The sequence below is a fragment of the Mustela lutreola genome, chromosome 5 (assembly GCF_030435805.1).
Source record: "Mustela lutreola isolate mMusLut2 chromosome 5, mMusLut2.pri, whole genome shotgun sequence".
Classification (NCBI taxonomy): Eukaryota; Metazoa; Chordata; class Mammalia; order Carnivora; family Mustelidae; genus Mustela; species Mustela lutreola.
The window spans coordinates 78,984,231-79,011,779 of NC_081294.1; the positions used below are offsets into that span (position 1 = coordinate 78,984,231).

General features: G+C 45.1%; 1 protein-coding gene and 1 pseudogene across 18 annotated transcripts in view; both read left to right on the top strand.

The window, feature by feature from the left end:
• The window catches only part of LOC131832177 (protocadherin gamma-C5), a 183,059-nt gene that overhangs the window by 69,390 nt on the left and 86,120 nt on the right, over positions 1-27,549 (top strand). The window contains exons 1-2 of one of the 18 annotated variants that reach the window (XM_059174866.1): positions 19,264-22,777; positions 25,528-25,684. The exons of 12 other annotated variants lie outside the window; for them this stretch is intronic. In XM_059174866.1, the coding sequence (XP_059030849.1) occupies positions 20,357-22,777; positions 25,528-25,548 (2,442 nt within the window). In that variant the 5' untranslated portion in view covers positions 19,264-20,356 and the 3' untranslated portion in view covers positions 25,549-25,684. Of the gene's footprint in view, positions 1-100; positions 2,798-10,445; positions 13,154-15,608; positions 17,819-19,263; positions 22,778-24,120; positions 26,871-27,549 lie in introns of those variants that run through there. 5 more of the 18 variants (XM_059174860.1, XM_059174851.1, XM_059174867.1 and 2 more) reach the window with 5 other exon arrangements.
• LOC131832181 (protocadherin gamma-A9-like) lies at positions 2,804-8,775 on the top strand (annotated as a pseudogene).

Below are 27,549 nucleotides of genomic sequence, written 5' to 3' on the forward strand. Positions count from 1 at the left end.
AAACACCTTTAAAAGGCTTTGTAATTTAAGATATTAAATATATTAACATAAAAACGTGGCTTGTTGAGTTATGCTCAGGGTTGTCATTATTGTAGCTGGTTAAACTGAAGCAGCAGAGGCTGCAGTGTCCTAGTGCGGACTGTGGGCGCCGCTGTTGGCCAAAATGGAGAGCTTGGGCACTGGCGATCTCTTCGCGCAGCCGCAGCGCACTTTCCCTAGCCGACTCGTTAGCCCGAGCCTTTACACCACTTCCTCCTGTAGAAAAGAAGAAACCCTGACCCTCACACAGGACTTACAGGCCGTTCGGAGCTCTGGACATCTGCAGCGCAGAGATTATTTGTGATCCGGCGTCTCCAGGCCGGTGAGCAACCTGAAGGGAGCAAGAGGGATGGGGAGCGGCGCTGCGGAGAGGGGCTGGGCTGAGAGGCGGCCGGTGCTCTTTCCCTTCCTGCTGTCTTTGTTCTGGCCGGCGCTGTCTGAGCAGATCCGCTACGGGATTCCCGAGGAAATGCCCGAGGGCTCGGTGGTGGGGAACCTCGCCAAGGATTTGGGACTGAGCGTGCATGAGTTACCGACTCGACAACTGCGCATCAGTTCGGAGAAGGCTTACTTCACCGTGAGCGCCAAGAGCGGGGAGCTACTTGTGGGCAGCAGGCTAGACCGGGAGCAGATATGTGGGAAGAAGACAGCCTGTACTCTGGAATTTGAGGCTGTTGCCGAAAATCCGTTGAACTTTTATCACGTGAGTGTGGACATCGAAGATATTAATGACCATACCCCTAAGTTCACCCAAACTTCCTTTGACCTGCAAATAAGTGAGTCTACTGTGCCAGGCACTCGGTTTATATTAGAAACAGCGGAAGATGCAGATATTGGCTTAAATGCCCTTCAGATTTATAAACTCTCTCATAACCCTATTTTCTCATTGATAAGTAAGGAGAAACAAGATGGTAGTAAATACCCAGAACTGGCATTGGAGAAACGTTTAGACCGAGAACAACAGAGTTACTATCGTTTAGTTCTGACTGCCTTGGATGGTGGAGATCCGCCACTCAGCGGTACCACTGAGCTCCGGATACAGGTCACTGATGCCAATGATAACTCCCCTGTATTCAAGCAGGACATATACAGAGTAAGCCTTCGAGAAAACGTGCCCCCAGGCACCGCAGTGATACAGGTGTCAGCCACTGACCAAGACGAGGGCATCAACTCTGAAATCACTTACTCGTTCTACAGGACCGGGCAAGTTTTCAGTCTGAATTCAAAGAGCGGGGAAATTACAACTCTAAAGATGCTGGATTTCGAAGAAATCAAGGAATATTCTATAGTGGTGGAAGGGAGGGATGGTGGAGGACTGGCTGCACAATGTACAGTTGAAATTAACATTCAAGATGAAAATGATAACAGTCCAGAAATTACATTCCATTCTCTAGCGGAAATGATTCTGGAAAACGCACCGCCAGGAACACTAATTGCTTTGATCAAAATATATGACCGAGATTCCGGGGAAAATGGGGAGGTTAATTGTCGATTAGAGGGTGAAGTTCCTTTTCAGATAATCTCTTCATCCAGAAATTCATATAAGTTAGTAATAGACGGGGCTCTGGACCGAGAACAGACCCCAGAATACAATGTCACCATAACAGCCACTGACAGGGGCAGGCCGCCCCTCTCAGTGACCACAAGTGTCGCTTTGATCATCACTGACGTCAATGACAACGCTCCAGTTTTTCACCAGGCCTCCTACGTGGTTCACGTGATGGAGAACAACTCTCCTGGAGCCTCTATTGCCCAAGTCAGCGCCTCTGACCCCGACCTGGGGCCCAACGGTCACGTCTCCTACTCCATCGTCGCCAGCGACCTGGAGCCACGGGCGCTGGCGTCCTACGTGTCCGTGAGCGCGCAGAGCGGGGTGGTGTTCGCGCAGCGCGCCTTCGACCACGAGCAGCTGCGCGCCTTCGAGCTGACCCTGCAGGCGCGCGACCAGGGCTCGCCCGCACTCAGCGCCAACGTGAGCCTGCGCGTGTTGGTGGGCGACCGCAACGACAACGCGCCGCGGGTGCTGTACCCGGCGCTGGGACCTGACGGCTCGGCGCTGTTCGACACGGTGCCGCGCGCCGCGCAGCCCGGCTACCTGGTCACCAAGGTGGTGGCGGTGGACGCCGACTCCGGACACAATGCCTGGCTGTCGTACCACGTGCTGCAGGCCAGCGAGCCGGGACTCTTCAGCCTGGGGCTGCGCACGGGCGAGGTGCGCACGGCGCGTGCTTTGGGCGACCGGGACGCGGCCCGCCAGCGCCTGCTGGTCGCTGTGCGGGATGGGGGACAGCCGCCGCTCTCGGCCACGGCCACGCTGCTCCTGGTTTTCGCCGACAGCTTGCAGGAGGTGCTGCCGGATGTCAGCGACCGCCCTGAGTCCTCTGACCCCCAGGCGGAGTTGCAGTTTTACCTGGTGGTGGCTTTGGCCTTGATTTCGGTGTTGTTCCTCCTCGCGGTGATTCTGGCGGTTGCTCTGCGCCTGCGAAGCTCCTCCAGCTCTGCCTCCTGGGGCTGTTTTCAACCTGGTCTGTGTGTCAAGTCAGGACCTGTGGTCCCTCCCAACTACAGTGAAGGGACTTTGCCTTATTCCTACAATTTGTGCGTTGCCCATACTGGAAAGACAGAGTTTAATTTTCTAAAGTGCAATGAGCAGTTGAGTTCAGGACGAGATATACTACTTTGCAGTGATTCATCTGGGGCCTTATTTCCACTTTGTAATTCCAGTGAGTCGACTTCCCATCCTGAAAGTCTAAAGCCGGTGAGTTCTATTTAAGTATCTACTCCTTTTCCTCATCTATCCAATTTTTCATATTTATATGAAAATATATTACATTTCTAAGAGTAATAAGTTGTCTTAAGGACATCATAGCCCATCAGAAAGCTATACTTCCATTTTTTAAGTAGAGTGGTGAGCCGGGAGTAGTTATGTCACATATAATAACATTATGACACCACGTTCAGGTTTATGAAGTAGTGAGTTTCCTCCTTGCTTCACCGAAAAAGTAGTATATCTGTTTCTTATATCTTTTTTCATAGTTAATGAAATTTACCCAGTTTACCTCATTTTGAGTTTTTTTTACATGTAAGTTAACATTAAATTTAACATAGGCAATCGTTTGTCATCCTTTAAAACAAAGAAACTGCTACTAGCCTTCTTTCTTCACTGATTTCAGTAGTAGAGTTTCCATCCTTTTAAATGTTTATTCCTCATGTCTAGTTCCTTGTATGTACTTAGTCATGACTATTTGAATACTTGAAAATTGTAAGAAAAACAGTGTGGAAGGGAGGAGAGGGGGAGAGAGACTCATTGAATTCATCAGAAATTCCAATCATTATCTAAATTCCTTCCAGTTTTTTTGAAAGCAAAATCCTTGTCTTCCTCCCATAGTTAATAGAAGACACTTGACACAAGAAAAGGAAATGCTATTGTTTCTATCACTTGCTGTCATTCCTTACCTATATTTTTTGAAGAAAGAGGGGAAAGTCACTGGATTTTCTTACTGTTTGGAACTCTAAACATTAGTGATTACAGGTTTTCTGATCATTCTTGTATCTATAGGAGGAAAGGAGAATCCTGAATTTTTTATTTTACGGCAAAAATTACTAATTTTATGCTCAAAAGGTTGCCATTTCTTAAGAATCAGCCTTTTGCTTGGTCTTTCTTGGTAACTGCTTCAGTAAATGGTATCTTTTCAAATTGCTGAAAGAATTTTTTTTAACATAAGTTTGTCCAGTGTGGGGCTTGAGTCATTACACTGAGATCTAGAGTCACGTGCTTACCTGATGGAGTCAGCCAGGTTCCACTGAAAGAATTTGTTGTAATGGTACTTTTTGTTTTTTAATGACAATAATTTGTTCTACAACTTGTATTCTTTTTCTGTAATTATCACAGAGGTTTAAGTGACCTTTACAATATGAAGTTTGACTACTTTAAAACTGCATAATTTCTTTTTTTTTAATAAACTTTTTATTAATATACTCTTTCTATATTCCTAGGAAGTTCTTTTTTTTAAGATTTTATTTATTTATTTGACAGAGAGAGATTACAAGTAGTCAGAGAGGCAGGCAGAGAGAGAGAGGGAAGCAGGCTCCCTGCCGAGCAGAGAGCCCAATGCGGGACTCGATCCCAGGACCCTGAGATCATGACCTGAGCCGAAGGCAGCGGCTTAACCCACTGAGCCACCCAGGCGCCCCAAAACTGCATAATTTCTTTATGAAAGGATTGAAATGGAAACTTGCTTTTCATTGTGTGTTTATTTCAATATTCCAAATGCCATAATCAGTGTATGCATAGAAAATGTTAAAGAATTGAAATAACATTAAAGTGTAGCATTCACAAATATGCAACTTTAGGAAACCAATCCTTTCAAAATTAGCAATATTAGGTGAGAAAATCTATTACTGTTGCCTAATTAAAATTATTTTTGTGAATAAATTTTAAGAGCATCTTACTCCAGCAAATTTACTATCTGCATAAATTAACCTTATAAAATAATTTCAAAGTGAATAATCCATATATTCACTCAATGTAATTATGTAATATATATAATGTATAAAATTAAGAAAAATATGAATGTATTTCCAAATAGGATTATACATTGTAGTTACATCAGAAAATAATATAGAAAAGTTTTGAAACATTATAAAAAGGGAACTAGAATAATTTACATGTGTAGATGGAGAGCAAGATTTCACCAGGAATAAGTTAATTTTATTAAGAAAAAATGGTAAGGGACATGCGGGTGGCTTAGTCAGTTAAGCATATGACTCTTGATCTTAGCTCATTTCTTGATCTCAGGGTGGTAAGTTCAAGCCCCATGTTGAGCTCTGTGCTGGGTGTGGAGCCTACTTAAAAAAAAGAAAAAGGGGGTGCCTGGGTAGCTCAGTGGGTTTAAAGCCTCTGCCTTCAGCTTGGGTCATGATCCCAGGGTCCTGGGATCGAGCCCTGCGTTGGGCTCTCTGCTCGGCGGGGAGCCTGCTTCTCCCTTTCTCTCTGCCTGCCCCTCTGCCTACTTGTGATCTCTGTCTGTCAAATAAATAAAATCTTAAAAAGAAAAAAATGTTAAATGTCAATTTAACAGTACACTTAATAGAAGTTTCATTCCACTTCATTTTCAACTAACACATCCAGCAATGGTTATTGCTTTTGAAATGAGAATGCAAGAAGCAGTGAGACAAGTCTTCATAAGTCATGGTTCAAAGAGTGTTTTCTTTTTAACCCTCTGTAATCAAGTATTATCTCAGTGGGTGTAGTGACAGATTAGGACTCTAAGAGCGCTGTTCGCCAGCTCTAAGAAAAGCTCAGTCAGCGCTCTATCTCATCCCAACATTAGGATCTGCAACTTCACAAAGCCTCACAGATCCCACAAACTGCAGCAAAAGCTGCAACAAAACTCACCCTTTAAACCTGGGGCACCTCGGTTTCTCCTAAGGAAAAAGATCATCATAATTTGCTGGAGGAAAAAAAGAACCTAAGGAGTCAATTTGCATAGAAGCATCCTGGAAAAAAAATAAGTATCCGCAGCGAAGCAACGATAGCCATTCCATGGAACCTCGCACTGCGAAGGACTGGTTCTGCTGTGCCTTTTCCTGGGCAGGCTGTGCAAGCCCAGGGCCAGCCAGATACACTGTTCCCTATTTGGTGCCTGAAGAGACAGAAAAGGACTGTATGTAGGAGAATATCTATCTCCAAGGATCTGTGGCTGGAGCCGAGGGAGCTGGCAGAGGGTGGAGGCCGCATCGTCTCCAGAGGTAAGATGCAGCTTTTTGCTCTAAATCCGCTAAGTGGTAGTTTGATCACCAAGGACAGGATAGACCGAGAGGAACTCTGTGCTTAGAGCACACAGTGTCTCTTTAAATTTGAAGTCCTGTTGAATGGAAGTAGAAGTAACTTATATAAACAACAGTACTCCAGAATTCCACACTGAGAATCCGGAAATTAAAAGTAATGAAATCGCTGCGCCTGGAACACATTATCTGCTCCCAGAGACTGTTGACCCCATCGTGGGCATGAATTCCCTGCAGAGCTACCAGCTCAGCCCCAATCACCACTTCTCTCTGGAAGTGCAAACTGGAGACGACAGAACTCTACACCCAGAGCTGGTGCTGGAGCAGGCCCTGGACCACGAGGAAGAGGCTGCTCACCACCTGGTCCTCATCGCCTTAGATGGCGGTGATCTGCATCACTCCAGCACAGTGCACATCCACAGTGCTGGATACAAACGACAATGCCCCGGTTTTTGCTCTACCGATTTACCAAGTGCAAGTCCCAGAGAACGTGCCCCTGGGCACCCGGCTACTTACTGCAAGCGCTAGCGACCCGGATGAGGGAGCCAACGGAGAGGTAGCCTATAGATTCTGGAAAATTAGTGAAAAACAATCCCCATTATTCCAGCTTAATGAAAATACTGGGGAAATATCGACAGCAGAGAGTCTAGACTATGAAGAATGTGCATTTTATGAAATGGAAATACAAGCTGAAGATGTGAGGGCACTTTTGGGGAGGACCAAAGTGCTCATTTCAGTGGAAGATGTGAATGACAATAGACCGGAAGTGATCATTACCTCTCTGTTTAGCCCAGTCTTGGAAAATACTCTTCCTGGAACAGTAGTTGCCTTCTTGAATGTGCATGACCGAGATTCCGGGAAGAATGGTCAAGTTGTCTTTAACACACCTCATAATTTACCTTTTCAATTAGAAAAATCAGTAGGTAATTATTAGAGTTGTTGACAGTCCAAATTCTTGACAGAGAAGAAAACCTCTGAATATAACATCACAGTGACAGCAACAGAGGAATGCACCCCCCACACACATACAGAAATTTACATCAACCTACACCAGAGACATCAATGATAACCCAGCTTCTCTGGAAAAGTCCTACTCAGTCTACCTCCCTGAGAACAACCGCAGAGGCATCTCCATCTTCTTAGTGTCAGTCCATGACCCCAACAGCGACTAGAACACCCAGGTGTTGTTTACACCTTGGTTGAAGACACTGTCCAAGGGTTGCCTCTTTCCTATGTCTCCATCAACTTTGACACTGGTGTGGTATACATGCTGTGCTCCTTCAAATTTGAGCAGTTTCATGATCTTCATATGCAGATGAGGGCTAGTGGCAGTGGGAACTAACCATGCAGCAACAATGTGTCGCTGAACTTGTTTGGGCTGGACCAGAAGCACAGTGCATCAGAAATCCTGTACCCCACTCTCCCCCACTAATGTTTCCATCGGTGTGCACTCCACAGAGCCTGGCTACTTGGTAACCAAGCCGGTGGCTATAGACACTCAGGTCAGAATACCTGGCTGTCCTACCACCTGCTCAAGGCCAGTGAGCCTGGGCCCTTCTCAGTGCAGACCCTGCAGACATAGACATGCTCCAGCAGAGCCTGGTGATGGTGGTGGTCCAGGACCACAGCCAGCCGTCTCTCTTGTCCACTGTCACACTCACCATGGCCTTGGCTGACATCATTCCAGATGTGCTGGCTGACTTCAACAGTCTGGAGGTCCCCACATACCCAGAGACCTCAGACCTCACCTTAGACTTAGTGGTAGCAGTAACTACAGTCTTCTGCATCTTCCTCACCTTTGTCATTGTGTTGCTGGTGCTCATGTTACGGTGCTGGCACACCTCACATCTACTCCAGGCTGTGGGGGTTGGATTAGCTGGTGTGCCTACTTCTCACTCTGTGGGCATTATGGGGTGGTGTTTTTTCTGCAGTCTTCTTCCCAGGAAACCTCACTCATGACTGACTCCTGGGAGAGTAGTGTGATCTTTCCCCAGCCCAACTATGACAACATGCTGATTAGCCAGGAGCACTGTCAGAAAAATGACCCTTTGTGTGTTTAAGATGATTCTAGGTTTCCTATAAAAAACACCTCTTTGGTTCCAGTGAGTTCCATTTTTCCTTTATTTTCTATCATAATTGTTTTTTTCTCTAAGTTTTGCACTTAAGGTATGATACGCGGATGGTAACATATTTCACACCATTCAAGTTTTCACTTGGCCTAATTTTTGCTCTAACATATATAGGAGGCATTTATTGGTTACATAACTGATACAATTTTCACTTTCTCTTAATTAAATTAACCTAGGGTCAATGGAAATCATGGGGCTGGTCTCATTATTGATCGTTGATATGGACTATTTGGGTGTGTTTGCTTGGTTGGTTATCAGTTCACCACTAATTCTTAGGGGTGGTTTTCCATTTCTGAAATTTATTATTGTTGTTATCATCTATGGCCCCATTGTGAATTTCTTACATATCTTTGAACTTCTTACATACTGCTGAAACATAACTACATCTGATACAGATTTTGTAAGGTAAATTAATGATAAAACACATATGTTCTTCCTGAAGAAACTAAAAGCCTAGACTTTTCTGCTTCTGCTTTCCTGCTTCTATGATAGGACAATACCCATTTGAAGTTACGGTTTTCAGATCACATGTTTGTAGACATAGTTTGAATTTAAAGATCACTTTTGAAGAAGAATGACACTTCACCTAGAGGGGTTTCTGAGAATGAACACCAAGAGAGGACAAAACAAGGGAGATAAACATTATTCCTCAACTGTCTGTTATTTATGGCTCAATTCTTCAATCTACAGGCTCAAAATAAATCTGGGTAAAGGAGACAAGTTAGGAAAATATTCCCAGGAACTGCTGGAGAAGTTTCTAAAAATATTTTACTGACTTTTAGCTATAAGAAAAACTTTTATTTTATTTTATTTTATTTTATTTTATTTTAAACAAAGCATCTTTTCAAGTAACAATGACATTCTCGGAGACTTTATTTTTTTATTATTTAGTTTTTGAGAGAGAGAGTGAAAGGGGAAGGGCAGCGGGGGGGGGGGGGAGTAGAGAATCTTAAGCAGACTCTGCTCAGTGCAGAGCCTGAAGGGGGGCTGGATATCATGATGCTGAGATCATGACCTGAGCCTGGAGGCTTAACTGACACCCAGGCACTCCTCTAGGAGACTTTAAAAATGAGCTTTGAAGTCGATTCAAACTTCTATTCTAAATGCGCTGGTTATAGGGTTAACAGGTCTGAAAGCCATTATGACATACAGACATTATAATTATTTCAAGTTCTCTATTTCTAAGCTACTAAGAAAAAATTAAAGCATCCTTCAGGGTCATATTTTTTAATTAAATTTATTTATTTTCAGCATAACAGTATTCATTATTTTTTCACCGCACCCAGTGCTCCATGCAATCCGTGCCCTCTATAATACCCACCACCTGCTACCCCAACCTCCCACCCCCCTGCCACTTCAAACCCCTCAGATTGTTTTTCAGAGTCCATAGTCTCTCATGATTCACCTCTTCAGGGTCATATTTTTAACTGTGCAACAGGGAAACTGTTACTTGAAGTTTCTGTCCTGGGAAGTAACCATTGGTACTTGGTATTCAAAAATACTAAATATGCGTTAATTTGGGAAAAAATAGCATAGATATTGATGAAGGCTGGTATATAATGATAGCTTACTACTGTTCTCTACCATTAATAATATCACTTGCAAGCTCACTGCGTGGATAACTGGGCAGAGTGGGGAAAATGTTGAATTCTACTTTTCGCAAACAAGATAGGACTTCTACATTGGTAACATTTTATTATAACAAAGTAGGCTAAAATCTTTATCTTAATGTTTCATCTTAAGAGAAGAGTTAAAATATCTTGGATATGCTTCAAAATAATGAGGGAGTACAATATATATTGAATGAAGATGGACTTGTGTTGATCATTATTGCCATTGGGTGAGGATTATATGATGATTCAATAATAATACTCTCTGCTTTTTTATAAGTTTGAAATTTTTCTGTAATGAATTTCTTTAAAACACGAAGTACATACAACTGTAATACTTTAGAAAAACTAAAATTTTGGGCTCTTATATAAGTGCATTTTCAAATTGGGGCGCCTGGGTGGCTCAGTGGGTTAAGTCTCTGCCTTTGGCTCAGGTCATGATCTCAGGATCCTGGGATCGAGTCCCGCATCTGGATCTCTGCTCAGCAGGGAGCCTGCTTCCTCCTGTCTCTCTGCCTACTTGTTATCTCTCTCTGTCAAATAAATAAATAAATCTTTTAAAAAATTTAAGAATCAAAGAGCAATGTACACATATTCTATGTATATAGAGAAAAATATATCATAAATACATATCTTTCTCTATATATTTCCCTTATACATATTTCTCTCTATATATATTTCTATATATATACAATTGGCCCCAGGTCCTCTCTGTTGCCTAGGACGAAGGGGTCAATGCAGAAGCAAACTAACTACTACTTCGGGAGCACTTCCCAGAGTACAGAGAATTTATAGAAATATGTACATAAGTTTCAAAGAGCAATATTTATATTCTAGAGATACTCTAGAGAAAAAGTGGATTGAAGAAGAAAATGTCAGGCTGCGGTACCACACAGGGCCTCTGGGCGCCGCTGTCGGCCAGTACAGGGCAAGCGCAGTCGCCCGGGATTCCTCAGCCTCCAGTCGTGGCTTTCCTGCGCAGTCACCAACACAAACGGAAGGAAAACCTGTTCTCACACTGAGGCTCCTGGCCGCGCAGACTTTGCCAACAGACACGGATACCCAGCTCCGTCTGTCATGGTCGAAATGTTCTTCCAGTGACCCCGTAGATTGCAGTTTCTTCAGCTTTCCGGAAAGACTAGGACCCCGCGAGAACTAGAGAGAGCGATGGGAGGGAGCTGTTTTCAGAGGCGCCCAGCCGGCAGGCTGCAGGTACTGTTTCCCTTTCTGCTACCTTTCCTCTTCCCCGTGCTCTGCGAGCAGATCCGCTACTCCATTCCCGAGGAACTGGCCAAGGGCTCGGTGGTGGGGAACCTCGCCAAGGATCTCGGGCTCAGCGTCTTGGACGTGTCGGCTCGGAAGCTGCGAGTTAGCACGGAGAAGCTGCTTTTCAGGGTAGACCCAGAGAGCGGGGACTTACTCGTGAACGACCGAATAGACCGTGAGCAGATATGCAAAGAGAGAAGAAGATGCGAGTGGCAGGTGGAAGCCGTGGTGGAAAATCCTCTAAATATTTTTCATATCATTGTGGCTATTGAGGATATTAATGACCATGCCCCTCAGTTCCATAAGGATGAAATAAATTTGGAAATCAGTGAATCTTTATCCGAAGGTACACGAATATCCCTTGACCCTGCCACTGACCCTGATACAAATATGAACTCAGTTAAAGATTATCAGATAAATCCAAACCCTTATTTCTCATTAATGATGAGAATTAATTCTGATGGTTGTAAATATCCAGAGTTATCTTTGGAGAAACTCCTAGACCGGGAAGAGCAACGTTCTCATCGCTTGATATTAACTGCCTTGGACGGGGGAGACCCACCACGAAGTGCCACCGCTCAAATAGAAATATTTGTCAGGGATGCCAATGACAACTTCCCAGTGTTCAGCAAAGAAGAATATAGAGTCAGTGTTAGTGAAAATCTGCCCACCGGATCCTCCGTGCTGCAGGTGACAGCCACTGACAAAGATGAGGGGGTCAATTCAGAAGTAAACTACTACTTCAGGAGCACTGCTCAGAATACAAGGCACATGTTCTCACTAGATGAGAAAACAGGTATGATTAAGAATAACCAGTCACTGGATTTTGAGGATACAGAAAGATACAGCATGGAAGTGGAAGCAAAGGATGGAGGTGGTCTCTCTACTCAATGCAAAGTCATCATAGAAATCCTAGATGAAAACGACAACAACCCTGAAATAACCATCACTTCTCTCTCTGATGAAATTTTGGAGGACACTCTTCCAGGAATGGTGGTGGCACTCTTCAAAACACGGGACAAAGATTCTGGAGATAATGGAGAAGTTGTGTGTAACATAGGAAGGGATATTCCTTTCAAGATTTATTCCTCTTCTAAGAATTACTACAAGCTGGTGACAGATGGAGCCCTAGACCGAGAACAGACTCCAGAATACAATGTCACCATAACAGCCACTGACAGGGGAAAGCCGCCTCTCTCTTCCAGTACTACCATCACTCTGCACATTACCGATGTCAACGACAACGCGCCGGTTTTCCACCAGGCCTCCTACGTGGTCCACGTGGCAGAGAACAATCCTCCAGGCGCCTCTATTGCCCAAGTCAGCGCCTCCGACCCCGACCTGGGGCCCAACGGTCGCGTCTCCTACTCCATCGTCGCCAGCGACCTGGAGCCACGGGCGCTGGCGTCCTACGTGTCCGTGAGCGCGCAGAGCGGGGTGGTGTTCGCGCAGCGCGCCTTCGACCACGAGCAGCTGCGCGCCTTCGAGCTGACCCTGCAGGCGCGCGACCAGGGCTCGCCCGCACTCAGCGCCAACGTGAGCCTGCGCGTGTTGGTGGGCGACCGCAACGACAACGCGCCGCGGGTGCTGTACCCGGCGCTGGGGCCCGACGGCTCGGTGCTGATCGACACGGTGCCACGCGCCGCGCAGCCTGGCTACCTGGTCACCAAGGTGGTGGCGGTGGACGCCGACTCCGGACACAATGCCTGGCTGTCGTACCACGTGCTGCAGGCCAGCGAGCCGGGACTCTTCAGCCTGGGGCTGCGCACGGGCGAGGTGCGCACGGCGCGTGCTTTGGGCGACCGGGACGCGGCCCGCCAGCGCCTGCTGGTCGCTGTGCGGGATGGGGGACAGCCGCCGCTCTCGGCCACGGCCACGCTGCTCCTGGTTTTCGCCGACAGCTTGCAGGAGGTGCTGCCGGATGTCAGCGACCGCCCTGAGCCCTCTGACCCCCAGGCGGAGTTGCAGTTTTACCTGGTGGTGGCTTTGGCCTTGATCTCGGTGTTGTTCCTCCTCGCGGTGATTCTGGCGGTTGCCCTGCGCCTGCGAAGCTCCTCCAGCTCTGCCTCCTGGGGCTGTTTTCAACCTGGTCTGTGTGTCAAGTCAGGACCTGTGGTCCCTCCCAACTACAGTGAAGGGACTTTGCCTTATTCCTACAATTTGTGCGTTGCCCATACTGGAAAGACAGAGTTTAATTTTCTAAAGTGCAATGAGCAGTTGAGTTCAGGACAAGATATACTACTTTGCGGTGATTCATCTGGGGCCTTAATTCCACCTCCGGGTGGGCATGATTTGATTGCACATCCTGAGACTCTCACACCGGTGAGTTCTACTTTTGTGTCTTCTGAAATATTCTACTAGTTTCTCTTTCAGGCATAGTAGTGCATTTTTATATATAAAATCTTACTTTAAAAATCCATAACTAATAACCCTTTTGTCTTCTCAGTGTTTACTCTTTGCTGATTATATTTTTCAAGATTTGCTTGGTTCATAAGTTGCTCTATAATTCAGAAATAATGTCACTAATTTGGAGAAATCTAGTCAAGTTCAGATTTAGCAAAACAGGCAGTGTTTTGCCAAATAAATTAATAGGTAATTATTCAAATCTGGTAAGATTTAGGATGAATTTTCCATATCCTACTTATATGTTTTGAGTTTAATAATATTAAGCTATTCATTAAGTATCAAAGCAAGTGCTTGTTTCAATGAAACATTTATTGCAAATAATATCCTGGGTACATTTAGGTATCTTTCTTCATTTATGTTAATAGTTTAAAAAACTAAACATTTGAGTGGATTTGATGAGCAGGTCCACAAGTCTCTGAAATTCTGTGGAAGTTACAGATATATGTATTTTCCTTGGATAATGAGTCAGAACTTGTTTTCTATTGCCAAGGTTTTTACAATCCCCAGAACTTAATACTAACTACCTTAGAAGAAATTTTCTCTTCTACTCTTGGTTTTTCTAGTTGTTTTCTTATATTTATCTTTTCTTGGAGTTAAATTGCACTCTTCCCTAATTTTTTTTCTTCTATATTGCAAGATAACAAATTTCCAAGAAAGCAAATGAAACGTCATTGCCTTTTGTACTCAGTCTCTATCTCTGATTGTCTGATATAAAACCTTCGAAGACAAAATATAAAATCTTTGAAGAGTAGTTACATAAACAGTTCTGAACTTGTTCTCTGAATAAAAGATGTGAATCTGTAGGCACCTGGGTGGCTCAGTAGGTTAAGCATCTGCCTTCAGCTCAGGTCATGATCCCAGTATCCTGCGATTGAGCGGGGGAGTCAGGTTCCCTTCTCAGCGGGGAGTCTGCTAGTCTCCCTCTCCCTCTGCTCCTTCCCTGCTCATGCTCTTGCTTGCTTGCTCATTCACTCTCTCTCAAATAAGTAAATGAAATCTTTTAAAAAAAGATGTGAATCTCTCAAGTCCTCACCATTGTGGAGAGAACTGCTGCTGGGTTGACTGGCACATACCATTGAAGAAGTGTGAACCACTTTACTTTGGGCTTCCATACAAAATGCTGAAAGAAGAGATTGTTTATGTTGGCATCAGTGCTCTGGTGAAAACAGGTCATTTGAGTAAATATTTATTTTTTTTAAACATACATCACAATTCCAACTTTGTAATTGTAGCTTGATATTCTTATGGATATTTTTCTTTGCATTACAACCTAGGCATGTTATTTTTTTTTTAGTTTGTGGTTACTTGCTCAATTCATTTAAATAGGGCAAATTGACTTCTAATTTTATATGCCTACAGTAGACTTTTTTTCAGAAAAATTCACAAAGGCTCAATAAAACTATTTTAGAAAGAATATTTTAGAAGAATATGTTGAAAACATTTTCCACAATATTCTTGCTAAACGAATTTAATTGTTGATTAGTTAAAGCTAAAATAAAAGCTATAAGTGAGCTATAAGGGATGCATCTCATATAGTTTCTAAATGAATGCCTATTAAACATAATGGAACCATTTCAATCAAAATTTCAAAAAATATTGTAAAACTTTTGTGAATTTAGTTAGAAGCTTATATGAAATAGAAGAGGTATTACTTAACCTTTTAAAGTGGGTACATTTCTGCTGAGAAAATAAGTGTTACAAGTGTACACTTGACCAGTTATTTTCATTTAATATTTTATAGTACTTTCATGCCATTTATCCTACTCAGTAAGAAACCTACAAATAGTAGTTTGCTTAAGGGATATCACTTGAGAAACCAAAGAAGTATGGTAAAATAAAATAAAATGTCCAACAAAGAATATGGTTTGTTGTCCACTGCATACATAGCGGGTGCAGTAACTTCTGAGGACTCTGAGCGCCGCTGTTCGCCTACTGGGAGAGAAATGCAGCCTGCGCTCAAACCGGATTCTCAGGGCTCCGACCATACAAAGCTCCTCAGTTCCTACCAACTGGCTGCAGAGCTGCAGCAAAACTCATTCCAGAATTTAAGGTGCCTAGGCTACAGAGGTCCCTGAAGCCAGAGGAAGAAAAAGGAATCGGCCCAAACACACAAAGCGCGCAATGAGTACTTGGCGAGAATTCCTTGTTTAGACAACAATGGCTGCTAAAAGGACCAGCTCCAACCGCACAGCGCTGGTTCTGCTCGGTCTTTTTCTCGGTCTATCATGGGAGGCTGAAGCACGGCAGATCCGCTACTCCGTTCCTGAGGAGCTGGAGAAAGGCTCCTTCGTGGGCAACATCTCCAAGGACCTGGGGCTGGAGCCCCGCGAGCTGGCGGAGCGCGGAGTCCGCATTGTCTCCAGAGGTAGGTCGCAGCTTTTTGCTCTGAACCCGCGAAGCGGCAGTTTGGTCACTGCGGGCAGAATAGACCGGGAGGAGCTCTGCGCTCAGAGTGCGCGGTGTCTGGTGAATTTTAACATTCTTGTAGAAGATAGGGTGAAACTTTTTGGGGTAGAAATAGAAGTAACTGATATCAACGATAATGCCCCAAAATTCCAAGCAGAAAATGTAGACGTAAAAATTAATGAAAACGTGGCTACAGGAATGCGATTTCCTCTTGTGGAGGCGGTTGATCCGGATGTGGGTGTGAACTCCCTCCAAAGTTACCAGCTTAGCTCCAATAAGCACTTCTCCTTAGCGGTTCAGAGTCATGGCAATGGAGTCAAATACCCGGAGCTGGTGCTGGAGCATGCCCTGGATAGGGAGGAAGAGACAGTGCACCACCTTGTCCTCACTGCCTGGGATGGGGGTGACCCCCTCCTATCTGGTACGGTTCTTATCAGTGTGACTGTCTTCGATACAAATGACAACGCGCCAGTCTTCACATTGCCAGAATACCGAGTGAGTGTTCTGGAGAACTTGCCTGTGGGCACACAGCTGCTGACAGTAACTGCCACAGACAAGGATGAAGGAGCCAATGGAGAAGTAACATATTCATTCCGAAAATCACCTGACATGCAATTGTTGAAATTCCAACTAAACAAAAATACTGGGGAAATAAAATTATCAGAAAATCTAGATTATGAAGAAACAGATTTCTATGAATTAGAAATACAAGCAGAAGATGGAGGAGCATATCTTGCAATGGCAAAAGTATTGATTACAGTAGAAGATGTAAATGACAACAGTCCAGAGGTGACCATAACATCTCTGTTTAGTCCCCTGATGGAAGACTCGCCTCTAGGAACTGTTATAGCCCTTTTAAACGTTCATGATCCAGACTCTGGGCAGAATGGACAGGTCACCTGTTCCATATCAGAGAATCTACCATTTAAATTGGAAAAATCCATCGATGGTTATTATAGACTGGTGACACACAGAACCCTTGATAGGGAACAGGTATCCTCTTACAATATTACAGTGACGGCCACAGATGGGGGAAATCCACCCCTGTTAACGGAAACTCACTTTACCCTGCAAGTGGCAGATATTAATGATAACCCACCCACCTTTTCCCACATCTCCTACTTCACCTATATCCTGGAGAACAATCCTAGAGGTGCCTCCATCTTCTCTGTGACTGCACTAGACCCAGACAGCAAAGAGAATGCTCAGATTATTTACTCCTTAGCTGAAGACACTTTCCAGGAAGCACCTCTATCCTCCTACATCTCCATAAACTCTGACACAGGAGTCCTGTATGCACTTCGATCCTTTGACTATGAACAGTTTCGTGATTTACAGATTCAGGTGATTGCCACTGACAGTGGGGACCCACCACTCAGCAGCAATGTGTCACTGAGTATATTCGTGCTGGACCAGAATGACAATGCACCAGAGATCCTGTACCCAACCCTCCCCACTGATGGCTCAACAGGCGTGGAACTGGCCCCTCGTTCTGCGGAGCCCGGCTACCTGGTCACCAAGGTGGTAGCGGTGGACAGAGACTCTGGCCAGAACGCCTGGCTGTCCTACCGCCTGCTCAAGGCCAGCGAGCCAGGGCTCTTCGCAGTGGGGCTGCACACGGGCGAGGTGCGGACAGCGCGGGCCCTGCTGGACAGAGACGCGCTCAAGCAGAGTCTAGTGGTGACCATCCAGGACCACGGGCAGCCCCCGCTATCGGCCACCGTCACACTCACTGTAGCCATTGCAGATAGCATTCCAGATGTATTGGCTGACCTGGGCAGCCTGGATGTCCCCCTTGACTCCCAAGCTTCAAGCCTCACGCTGTACTTGGTGGTAGCGGTGGCCGCAGTCTCCTGCGTCTTCCTCGCCTTTGTCATCGTGCTGCTGGCGCTCAGGCTGAGGCGCTGGCACGCATCGCGCGTGCTCCAGGCTTCAGGAGGCGGGCTGGTGGGCGTGCCGGCCTCGCACTTCGTGGGCGTGGACGGGGTGCGGGCTTTCCTGCAGACCTATTCGCACGAGGTGTCCCTCACGGCGGACTCACGCAAGAGTCACCTGATCTTCCCCCAGCCCAACTATGCGGACACGCTCATCAGTCAAGAGAGCTGTGAGAAAAAGGATCCTTTGTCTTTGTTAGATGATTCGAAGTTTCCTGTAGAAGATACCCCTTTGGTTCCAGTGAGTTCTAGTTTTACTCTCCTTTAAAGAATTATAATTGGCATTACTTTTAGGTTTAGCATAATTATTATAATATATTATTATAATATCATATTATAATTATTTTTAGCATAATGATAGAAATTTCCGATCTTTATTTTTTCACTTTTTTTATTCAGTTTAATGATATTTATCTCTTGCTAAAATAACGAGGAGTAGAACTTAGTGGTTATTGAGGTTGGTATATTTTTACTTTCTGGTCAGTATTCACCTAATCCCAATGAAGGCCTGCGGTCATAGGCTATTATGATTTGCCTTGGAGAACCTTCTATTTTACATATTTGTTGAATACAATATGACAGTTCCTGAGAGTATTTCAATACAGAAGTGTCTTTCAATTTATGTGCACTTCTCTTGGCCACGTGCTGAAACCTGGCCCCTTAGGCAACTCTAGTTCTTGTTTTCAAGGCAGTCCCGCATTAGCTTCACTGTAAACAATGCCAAAACAAGTCCTCTCAATGTTGTTCTTCCCAAGAAGAGCAACACCACTTCTCAGTACTTTTGTGGTTATATTTTTCAAACTATACCGTGTAGTGACAGTCACAGTTGAATATGCTTCCTAGAGAAATTTGAATTTTTCATTAATATTTTCTTAACAATTGATAACAATATGTGCTTAAATTTTTCCAAGTGTAATCATAACTGGTAACAATGAAGCATCCTTTTTGCTTGTGATTCTAATTTCAAACTGTTATGTGGAAGACATAGCATTTTAATTTGACTTTCCTTGCCTGGTAGGCATTCTATAGAACCTACAGAAGGTTAAATGAAAGCAAAAGCAAAAGATGTGTACCAACAGTATTTCAGTGGCTCTTTAATGTAGAAGGACGGAGACCCACATGAATATCTGAAAACTTGAAATTAAGAGTCACAATAAACTTAAGTCAAGAAAGAAAGATCGCTTCTTTGGGAGATCTGAAATAAGCAGAGAAATACACAAAATTATTCTAGAAGTCCAATATGCCATCCATTGTGCAACAGAGTTATCTGTCACAGAATTATTCTAAACAAGTGATCAGTGGAGTTACTGATGAACCCATTTACTTTAGTGAAAATGGTGATGTATTTGGTTTGGTACTAACATTCTTCTGGACTAATTTGGTAGAGGAAAGTCAAAGAATGCCCTAATGTGTCTCAAAATACTTATACACCATGACTTTTCTCATGTCATTCAACAGTTGTTGAACAGTAGGTCTGTGGAAGGAGAGCACATCCTTTTGGGTCATAGTTATTAGCTTAAATCATGGAAAGAGACATTTTAAATTTCTGACTTTGGGAGTCAAAATTATTATGCATCTATCTGAAATAATTGTTCTGAAAAATACAGATTTTTTTTCATTTTTATTTTTTTTAAGATTTATTTATTTATTTATTCGACAGAGAGAGATTACAAGTAGGCAGAGAGAGAGGAGGAAGCAGGCTCCCTGCTGAGCAGAGAGCCCGATGCGGGACTGGATCCCAGGACCCTGAGATCATGACCTGAGCTGAAGGCAGCAGCTTAACCGACTGAGCCACCCAGGCGCCCCTGAAAAATACAGATTTTTAAAACAAAGTCTTTTGACATGGTAGTTATTGTAACCAAGTGTTTTAAAATACTATTATTTAAACGCAGTACAGAACACTCTAGATGATTGTAATGAGTAAGGGAATGACTGCCTTCTAGTTCCTAAATATGGGGAATGGGTTAATACTTTCTAGCTAAATATAAGCTAGGATTGAAGATGAAAAAGGTTTTTTGCTTATCTTCAGTACTTGCCTTTGTGGATAATTACTTTTAAAAGGAACCACAGTGATTACCTCTGGATGGAAGAATTGGAGAGCAATGAGCCATGAGATAGAAGACCTACTTTCCACTCTATATTCCTCTGTGCTTTTTGTTTTTGAATTTTGAAAAATCCTTTTACTTGTTCAAAGTTTATGTAAATTTTTAACATATAAAACATATGGCAGTTTTGACCATGTGAAACATGTTTCATGATGAAAATGAAATCAATCAGAAATAAGATTCAATATTTTTAGTTATCACCTTACATTTTAAAAAGATTTCCTGGGGCGCCTCGCTGGCTCAGTCGGTAGACCATGCAACTTTTGACCCTGGGGTTGTGGGTTCGGATGCACCCACGTCGGGTGAAGAGATTACTGAAAATAAAATATTTTTAAAAATTAAAAAATGAAAAATAAGAAGATTTCTCAAATACCGAAAAACTAGATTGCGGTTCCACACAAAGCCTCTGGGCGCCGCTGTCGGCCAGTACAGGGCAAGCGCAGTCGCCCGGGATTCTTCCTCAAGATTGTAGCCTGGGTTTTCCTGTGCAGGCAACAACATAAAGAAAAAGAACCCGCTTCCACACCGGGTTAAGTGCTGCGCAGACTCTCTCCAGTACACAAAGATTCCCAAACTGGAGGCTCTGTATGTTCTAAGGCCGAAAGCTACCAGTGCGATAGCGTGCACTCTCTCCAGCTGGAGAGACTGGGACTCAGCGAGAACCAGAGCGAGCGATGGGAGGGAGCTGTTTTCAGAGGCGCCCAGCCGGCAGGCTGCAGGTACTGTTTCCCTTTCTGCTACCTTTGCTCTACCCCGCGCTCTGCGAGCAGATCCGCTACTCCATTCCCGAGGAACTGGCCAAGGGCTCGGTGGTGGGGAACCTCGCCAAGGATCTCGGGCTCAGCATCTTGGACGTGTCGGCTCGGAAGCTGCGAGTTAGCACGGAGAAGCTGCTTTTCAGGGTAGACCCAGAGAGCGGGGACTTACTCGTGAACGACCGAATAGACCGTGAGCAGATATGCAAAGAGAGAAGAAGATGTGAGTTGCAGGTGGAAGCTGTGGTGGAAAATCCTCTAAATATTTTTCATATCATTGTGGCTATTGAGGATATTAATGACCATGCCCCTCAGTTCCATAAGGATGAAATAAATTTAGAAATCAGTGAATCTGTTCCCCTGGGGACTGGAGCAATTCTTGAGTCTGCAGAAGATCCTGATAATAGTATGAATTCACTGAGCAAATACCAGTTAAGTCCTAATGAGTATTTCTCCTTGGTGGTGAAAGACAGTCCTGATGGTAGCAAATATCCAGAATTAGTACTGAAGAAGACCCTGGACCGAGAAACACAAAGCTCTCATCATCTGGTGCTGACAGCCTTCGACAGTGGGGATCCACCAAGATTCAGCACGGCTCAAATCCAAATCCTGGTGGTAGATGCCAATGATAACCCCCCAGTGTTCAGCCAAGATATATACAGGGTCGGTCTTCCTGAAGGTGTACCCCCAGGCACTTTGGTGGTGAAGGTGAGCGCCACTGACCAAGATGAAGGCTTCAATGCTGAGATCAGGTACTCATTCCTTGGTGTAGCTAATAAAGCCCAGCACGTGTTCTTTCTGGATTCTGCTACAGGAGACATTATAACTCATCAACCCTTGGATTTTGAAGAAGTAGAAAGATATACCATGGATGTAGAAGCCAAGGACCGAGGATCCCTCTCTACGCGGTGTAAAGTAATTGTAGAAGTTCTGGACGAAAATGACAACAACCCTGAAATAGTCATTACTTCTTTCTCTGATCAGATTTTGGAGGATTCCCTTCCAGGAATGATTGTGGCTCTCTTCAAAACACAGGACCAGGATTCTGAGGAAAATGGAGAAGTTACATGTAGTTTAAGTAGAGATACTCCATTTAAGATTCATTCTTCATCTAATAATTACTACAAGCTGGTGACAGATGGAGCCCTAGACCGAGAACAGACTCCAGAATACAATGTCACCATAACAGCCACTGACAGGGGAAAGCCGCCTCTCTCTTCCAGTACTACCATCACTCTGCACATTACCGATGTCAACGACAACGCGCCGGTTTTCCACCAGGCCTCCTACGTGGTCCACGTGGCAGAGAACAATCCTCCAGGCGCCTCTATTGCCCAAGTCAGCGCCTCCGACCCGGACGTGGGGCCCAACGGTCGCGTCTCCTACTCCATCGTCGCCAGCGACCTGGAGCCACGGGCGCTGGCGTCCTACGTGTCCGTGAGCGCGCAGAGCGGGGTGGTGTTCGCGCAGCGCGCCTTTGACCACGAGCAGCTGCGCGCCTTCGAGCTGACCCTGCAGGCGCGCGACCAGGGCTCGCCCACACTCAGCGCCAACGTGAGCCTGCGCGTGTTGGTGGGCGACCGCAACGACAACGCGCCGCGGGTGCTGTACCCGGCGCTGGGACCCGACGGCTCGGCGCTGTTCGACACGGTGCCACGCGCCGCGCAGCCTGGCTACCTGGTCACCAAGGTGGTGGCGGTGGACGCCGACTCGGGACACAATGCCTGGCTGTCGTACCACGTGCTGCAGGCCAGCGAGCCGGGACTCTTCAGCCTGGGGCTGCGCACGGGCGAGGTGCGCACGGCGCGTGCTTTGGGCGACCGGGACGCGGCCCGCCAGCGCCTGCTGGTCGCTGTGCGGGATGGGGGACAGCCGCCGCTCTCGGCCACGGCCACGCTGCTCCTGGTTTTCGCCGACAGCTTGCAGGAGGTGCTGCCGGATGTCAGCGACCACCCGGAGCCTTCTGACCCCCAGGCGGAGCTGCAGTTTTACCTGGTGGTGGCTTTGGCCTTGATCTCGGTGCTCTTCCTTCTCGCATTGACTCTGGCCATTGCCCTTCGCCTTCGAAGCTCCTCCAGTCCCGCTGCAAGGGGTTTCTTTGGGTCTGCTCTCTGCTCCAACTCTGGCCCTGAGATCATTCCCAACTACAGTGAGGGAACATTGCCCTATGCCTATAATTTATGTGTGCCAGGGGATCAGACTAATCCAGAATTTAAATTTCTCACATCTGCTGATCATTTTCCAGCCACACAAGATACTCTTAACAAAGATAGCCCTGCAGGGCTGTTGGCTAACATTTTAATACCTAACGTTGAAGCGGATAAGACGACTTTTGAACAGGTAAGTATTTAAAATAATGCTTTTTATATTATAATATGCCAAAATATTCCAATGTAGTATTGGTATTTTTAAAATATTTTATTTATTAGAGAGAGACGCCACTAGTGAGAGAGTGAGAGTGCATGGGGGGGAGCAGAGGGAGAAGCAGACTTCCTGCTGAGGAGGGAGTGCAGATTCGGGGGCTCCATCCCAGGACCCCCAGCTGGAGACCAGAGGGGAAGGCAGACACTTAACAGCATTAGTGCAGTAGGGGACTGAGCCACCCAGGCACCCCTATAGCATTGTTTAAAGATTTCTAGATTCAGGGGTGCCTGGGTGGATCAGTTGATGGAGCATGTGACTGTTGATCTCAGGGTTATGAGTCAAGCCCCACTTCGGCATAGAGCTTACTTAAAAATAAATATATAAAAATAATGATTCTAGATTCGATCTCTTGATAAAGTTCCTTAAAGTAAACCTAGGTCAAACCTAATGATATAACAGTTTATTATTTTTTTTAAGATTTTATTTATTTATTTGACAGAGAGAGATCACAAGTAGGCATAGAGGCAGGCAGAGAGAGAGAGGGGGGGGAAGCAGGCTCCCTGCTGAGCAGAGAGCCCGATGCGGGACTCGATCCCAGGACCCTGAGATCATGACCTGAGCCGAAGGCAGCGGCTTAACCCACTGAGCCACCCAGGCGCCCGATATAACAGTTTAGATTGAAGTTTACAATGCTGCAGCCCTTCTGTTATGAAATTTAAAGTAAAAAATATATAGAAATCTCTGGCAAATTTTTCATGAAATAGAATAATTCTTTTTTTTAAAAAAAACCGATTTTATTTATTTGACAGAGAGAGAGATCACAAGTAGGCAGAGAGATGGGGAAGCAGGCTTCCATCCCAAGACTCTGGGTTCATGACCTGAACTGAAGGCAGAGGTTTAACCCACTGAGCCACCCAGGAGCCCCAAAATAGAATGCTTCTTGACCTAAGAATATGGAACACAATTTTAGTTCTATGTCATGGTATTTTAAATAATAACCTTATTCCCATCCAAATTTTCTCAAATGTTTCATCTTTATGTTATTCAATAAAGAAATATTGGTGGGAATTATAGTCATGAGCTCATAGTTTTTCTAACCATGCTAGTTCCACATCCACAAATGCTATTCCCTTCAGTCAGTAAAAATCAATAGGAAGCAAATCTAACCTGCAAGTTTTCAGTTCCAGTAGTATTTGAAAATATTTTTTAAATTAAACAAGCCCTTTTAATAGCCTTTTATTAAGTGATCTTGATAAACCTTTAATATCACATTATACAATTCTTTATTGTGTGCAATTTTCAGTGTTATAAATATGTGTAATTCTTGAAGTGTGTAATAACGTCTGGAAAAAAACACATCAGTTGGGTTTCTTACTCCTTGCAATAATAAGATTCGGCTCTAGGCGCCGCTCTTCACCAATCGGGGAATGGGAAGCTGCAAGCGGCAGTCCCTCCCTCCCCCATCTCTACAACACAAAGCCGAGTAATACGGATACTCACAGATTCTGATGCTGGAAACTTAAATAGTTCGCTCCCTAATATATTTTGGATGCAGTCATTCCGGAACTTCGTAGATACATAAGCTGATTCAGAACAAAACAGTTCAAGAAATCAGGGAATATAGGCTCAGCTTACTGCTATGGGGAATCCGCCACTGCGCCTGGACCGCAGCGGGCTGGTCCTCCTACACCTTTTCCTGAGGACGCTACAGGAGTCTGGGGCAGGACATATCCAATACTCGGTGCCCGAAGAGACAGACAAAGGCTTCTTCGTGGGCAATATTTCCAAGGACCTGGAGCTGGAACCCTGGGAGCTGTCGGAACGTGGAGTCCGCATCATCTCCAGAGATAGGATGCAGCTTTTCGCTCTGAATCTGAGAAGTGGCAGCTTGATCACCGCAGGTAGGTTAGACCGGGAGGAGCTCTGTGAGACACTGTCATCCTGTTTTTTAAATATAGAGATACTTGTGGAAGATACCCTGAAGATTTACGGAGTGGAGGTGGAAATAATGGATGTTAATGATAATGCTCCCAGCTTCCAGGAGGCGGAAATAGAGATAAAAGTCAGTGAGCACTCAACTCCGGGATCCAGATTTCCCCTTCCTAGCGCTAGGGATCCAGATGTGGGAATGAACTCCCTCCAGCGCTATGAGCTCAATCCTAATAGTTACTTTTCATTACAAATGAGAGGCGGAACGGATGGGACCAAGAATCCTGAACTAGTGCTGGAGGGGAGTCTGGACCGAGAGAAGGAGTCTGCTCACCACCTCCTCCTCACAGCCTTCGATGGAGGAGATCCCATCCACCAGGGTGCTGTTGCCATTCGTGTGGTGGTCCTCGACGTAAATGACCATGTACCAAAGTTTACACAGTCTGTATATCGAGTGAGTATTCCTGAGAATCTCAGGTCTGGAACTCGGGTGCTCATAGTAAATGCAACTGATCCTGATGAGGGAATCAATGGGGAAGTGGTCTATTCATTCCAGAATACAGAAAGCAAAACTTCTGAAATATTCCAGTTGGATTCTCAAACTGGAGAAGTCTTAATACGAGGGTCTCTGGATTTTGAGAAACATAGATTCTATGAGATGGATATTCAAGCCCAAGATGGTGGTGGTCTCTCCACTACTGCTAAGATATTGATCACTGTTGTGGATGTGAATGATAATGCTCCAGAAATAACTATCACATCTTCCACTAATTCAGTTCTGGAAAACTCTCCTCCAGGTACGGTTATTGCTCTTCTAAATGTGCAAGATCAAGATTCTGGAGAAAATGGTCGAGTTTCATGTTTTGTTCCTAACAGTCTGCCTTTTAAGTTGGAAAAGACTTACGGAAATTATTACAAGTTGATAACAACCAGAATGCTGGACAGGGAGCAGGTCCACAGCTATAATATAACCCTGATAGCCACAGATCAGGGATTTCCACCCTTGTCTACAAAAACTCATATTTCACTAAACATAGCAGATGACAATGATAACCCGCCCACATTTGCTGACTCATCTTATTCCATCTACATTCCTGAAAACAATGCCAGAGGAGCCTCCTTCTTCTCAGTGATGGCAGTGGATCTGGACAGCAGTGAGAACTCCCAGATCACTTATTCCTTGGTGGAAGATACCCTCCAGGGAGCACCTTTATCCACCTACATCTCCATCAACTCCAACACTGGCACCTTATATGCACTGCGCTCCTTTGACTATGAACAGTTCCGTGACCTGCAACTGTGGGTGACAGCGCAGGACAGTGGAAAGCCGCCACTCAGCAGCAATGTATCTGTTAACATATTTGTTCTGGACCAGAATGACAATGCCCCTGAAATCCTATACCCCACTCTCCCCACTGATGGTTCCACAGGCGTGGAGCTGGCTCCTCGCTCCGCAGAGCCTGGCTACCTGGTCACCAAGGTGGTGGCAGTGGACAGAGACTCTGGCCAGAACGCCTGGCTGTCCTACCGCCTGCTCAAGGCCAGCGAGCCAGGGCTCTTCGCGGTTGGGCTGCACACGGGCGAGGTGCGCACAGCGCGGGCCCTGCTGGACAGAGACGCGCTCAAGCAGAGCCTGGTGGTGGCAGTGCAGGATCACGGGCAGCCCCCTCTGTCGGCCACCGTCACGCTCACCGTGGCCGTGGCCGACAGCATCCCCGACGTCCTGGCGGACCTGGGCAGCATCGGGACCCCCGCCGACCCAGACGATGCGGACCTCACGCTCTATCTGGTGGTGGCAGTGGCGGCCGTCTCCTGCGTCTTCCTCGCCTTCGTCATCGTGCTGCTGGCGCTCAGGCTGAGGCGCTGGCACGCGTCGCGTGTGCTCCAGGCTTCAGGAGGCGGGCTGGTGGGCGTGCCGGCCTCGCACTTCGTGGGCGTGGACGGGGTGCGGGCTTTCCTGCAGACCTATTCGCACGAGGTGTCCCTCACGGCGGACTCGCGCAAGAGTCACCTGATCTTCCCCCAGCCCAACTATGCGGACACGCTCATCAGCCAGGAGAGCTGTGGGAAAAGCGAGCCACTGTTGATAACTGAAGATTCAGCTGCTGGTTTAGGTAATCTTGACTCCACGAACAATCAGGTGAGATTTATTACCTGCCTCCGAGTTGCTAGTATCTCTGCACAAGTCTTTAAAATGGCTTTTTCAAAACAAAACCAAAAACCAAAATCAATACTTTTTTGGAGGGGCACATATTCATTGTGTATATATTTAGAGCAATACATGTAAGTTCCTGTACTTTATCTTTCAACAAATTAACATCATTTTTCAAGAAAGTTTTTTTTTCTCTCCCCCCTGGCATATTCTCTTTTGATTCTAAAGGTCTAGTTCAGCTATTATGGCTTGCTTTATAATAAGTTAAATTTTAGTAATATTTTTCTATCATCAGTGTCTGTGACTATCAATGTAAACTGGTTAGGATTCAAATTATGATTCACAGTTTTTATTTCTCTATTACAACGTCACATTGCCTCCCCTAATTTATAATTATATTCTACCATTATTTGTTTTATTTCTAATGTTCAAATTTGACCCTCTTGGTTCAGTGGGATACACTCTGTAGCTCTTTTCCTTATCTATACACACATAAACACACACATGTAGGAGTTTACAAATGTAAGCTTTTCTCTAAGCATGAAACAATTCTATTTTGGTCTTTGATGGGTGGTGATATGTTTAAATTATGTTAATTATTTTAAGTTTCCCTTTTTTATTTTTACTACCAAAACAGATATATTGACTGCCTTTTTACTCCTAGAAT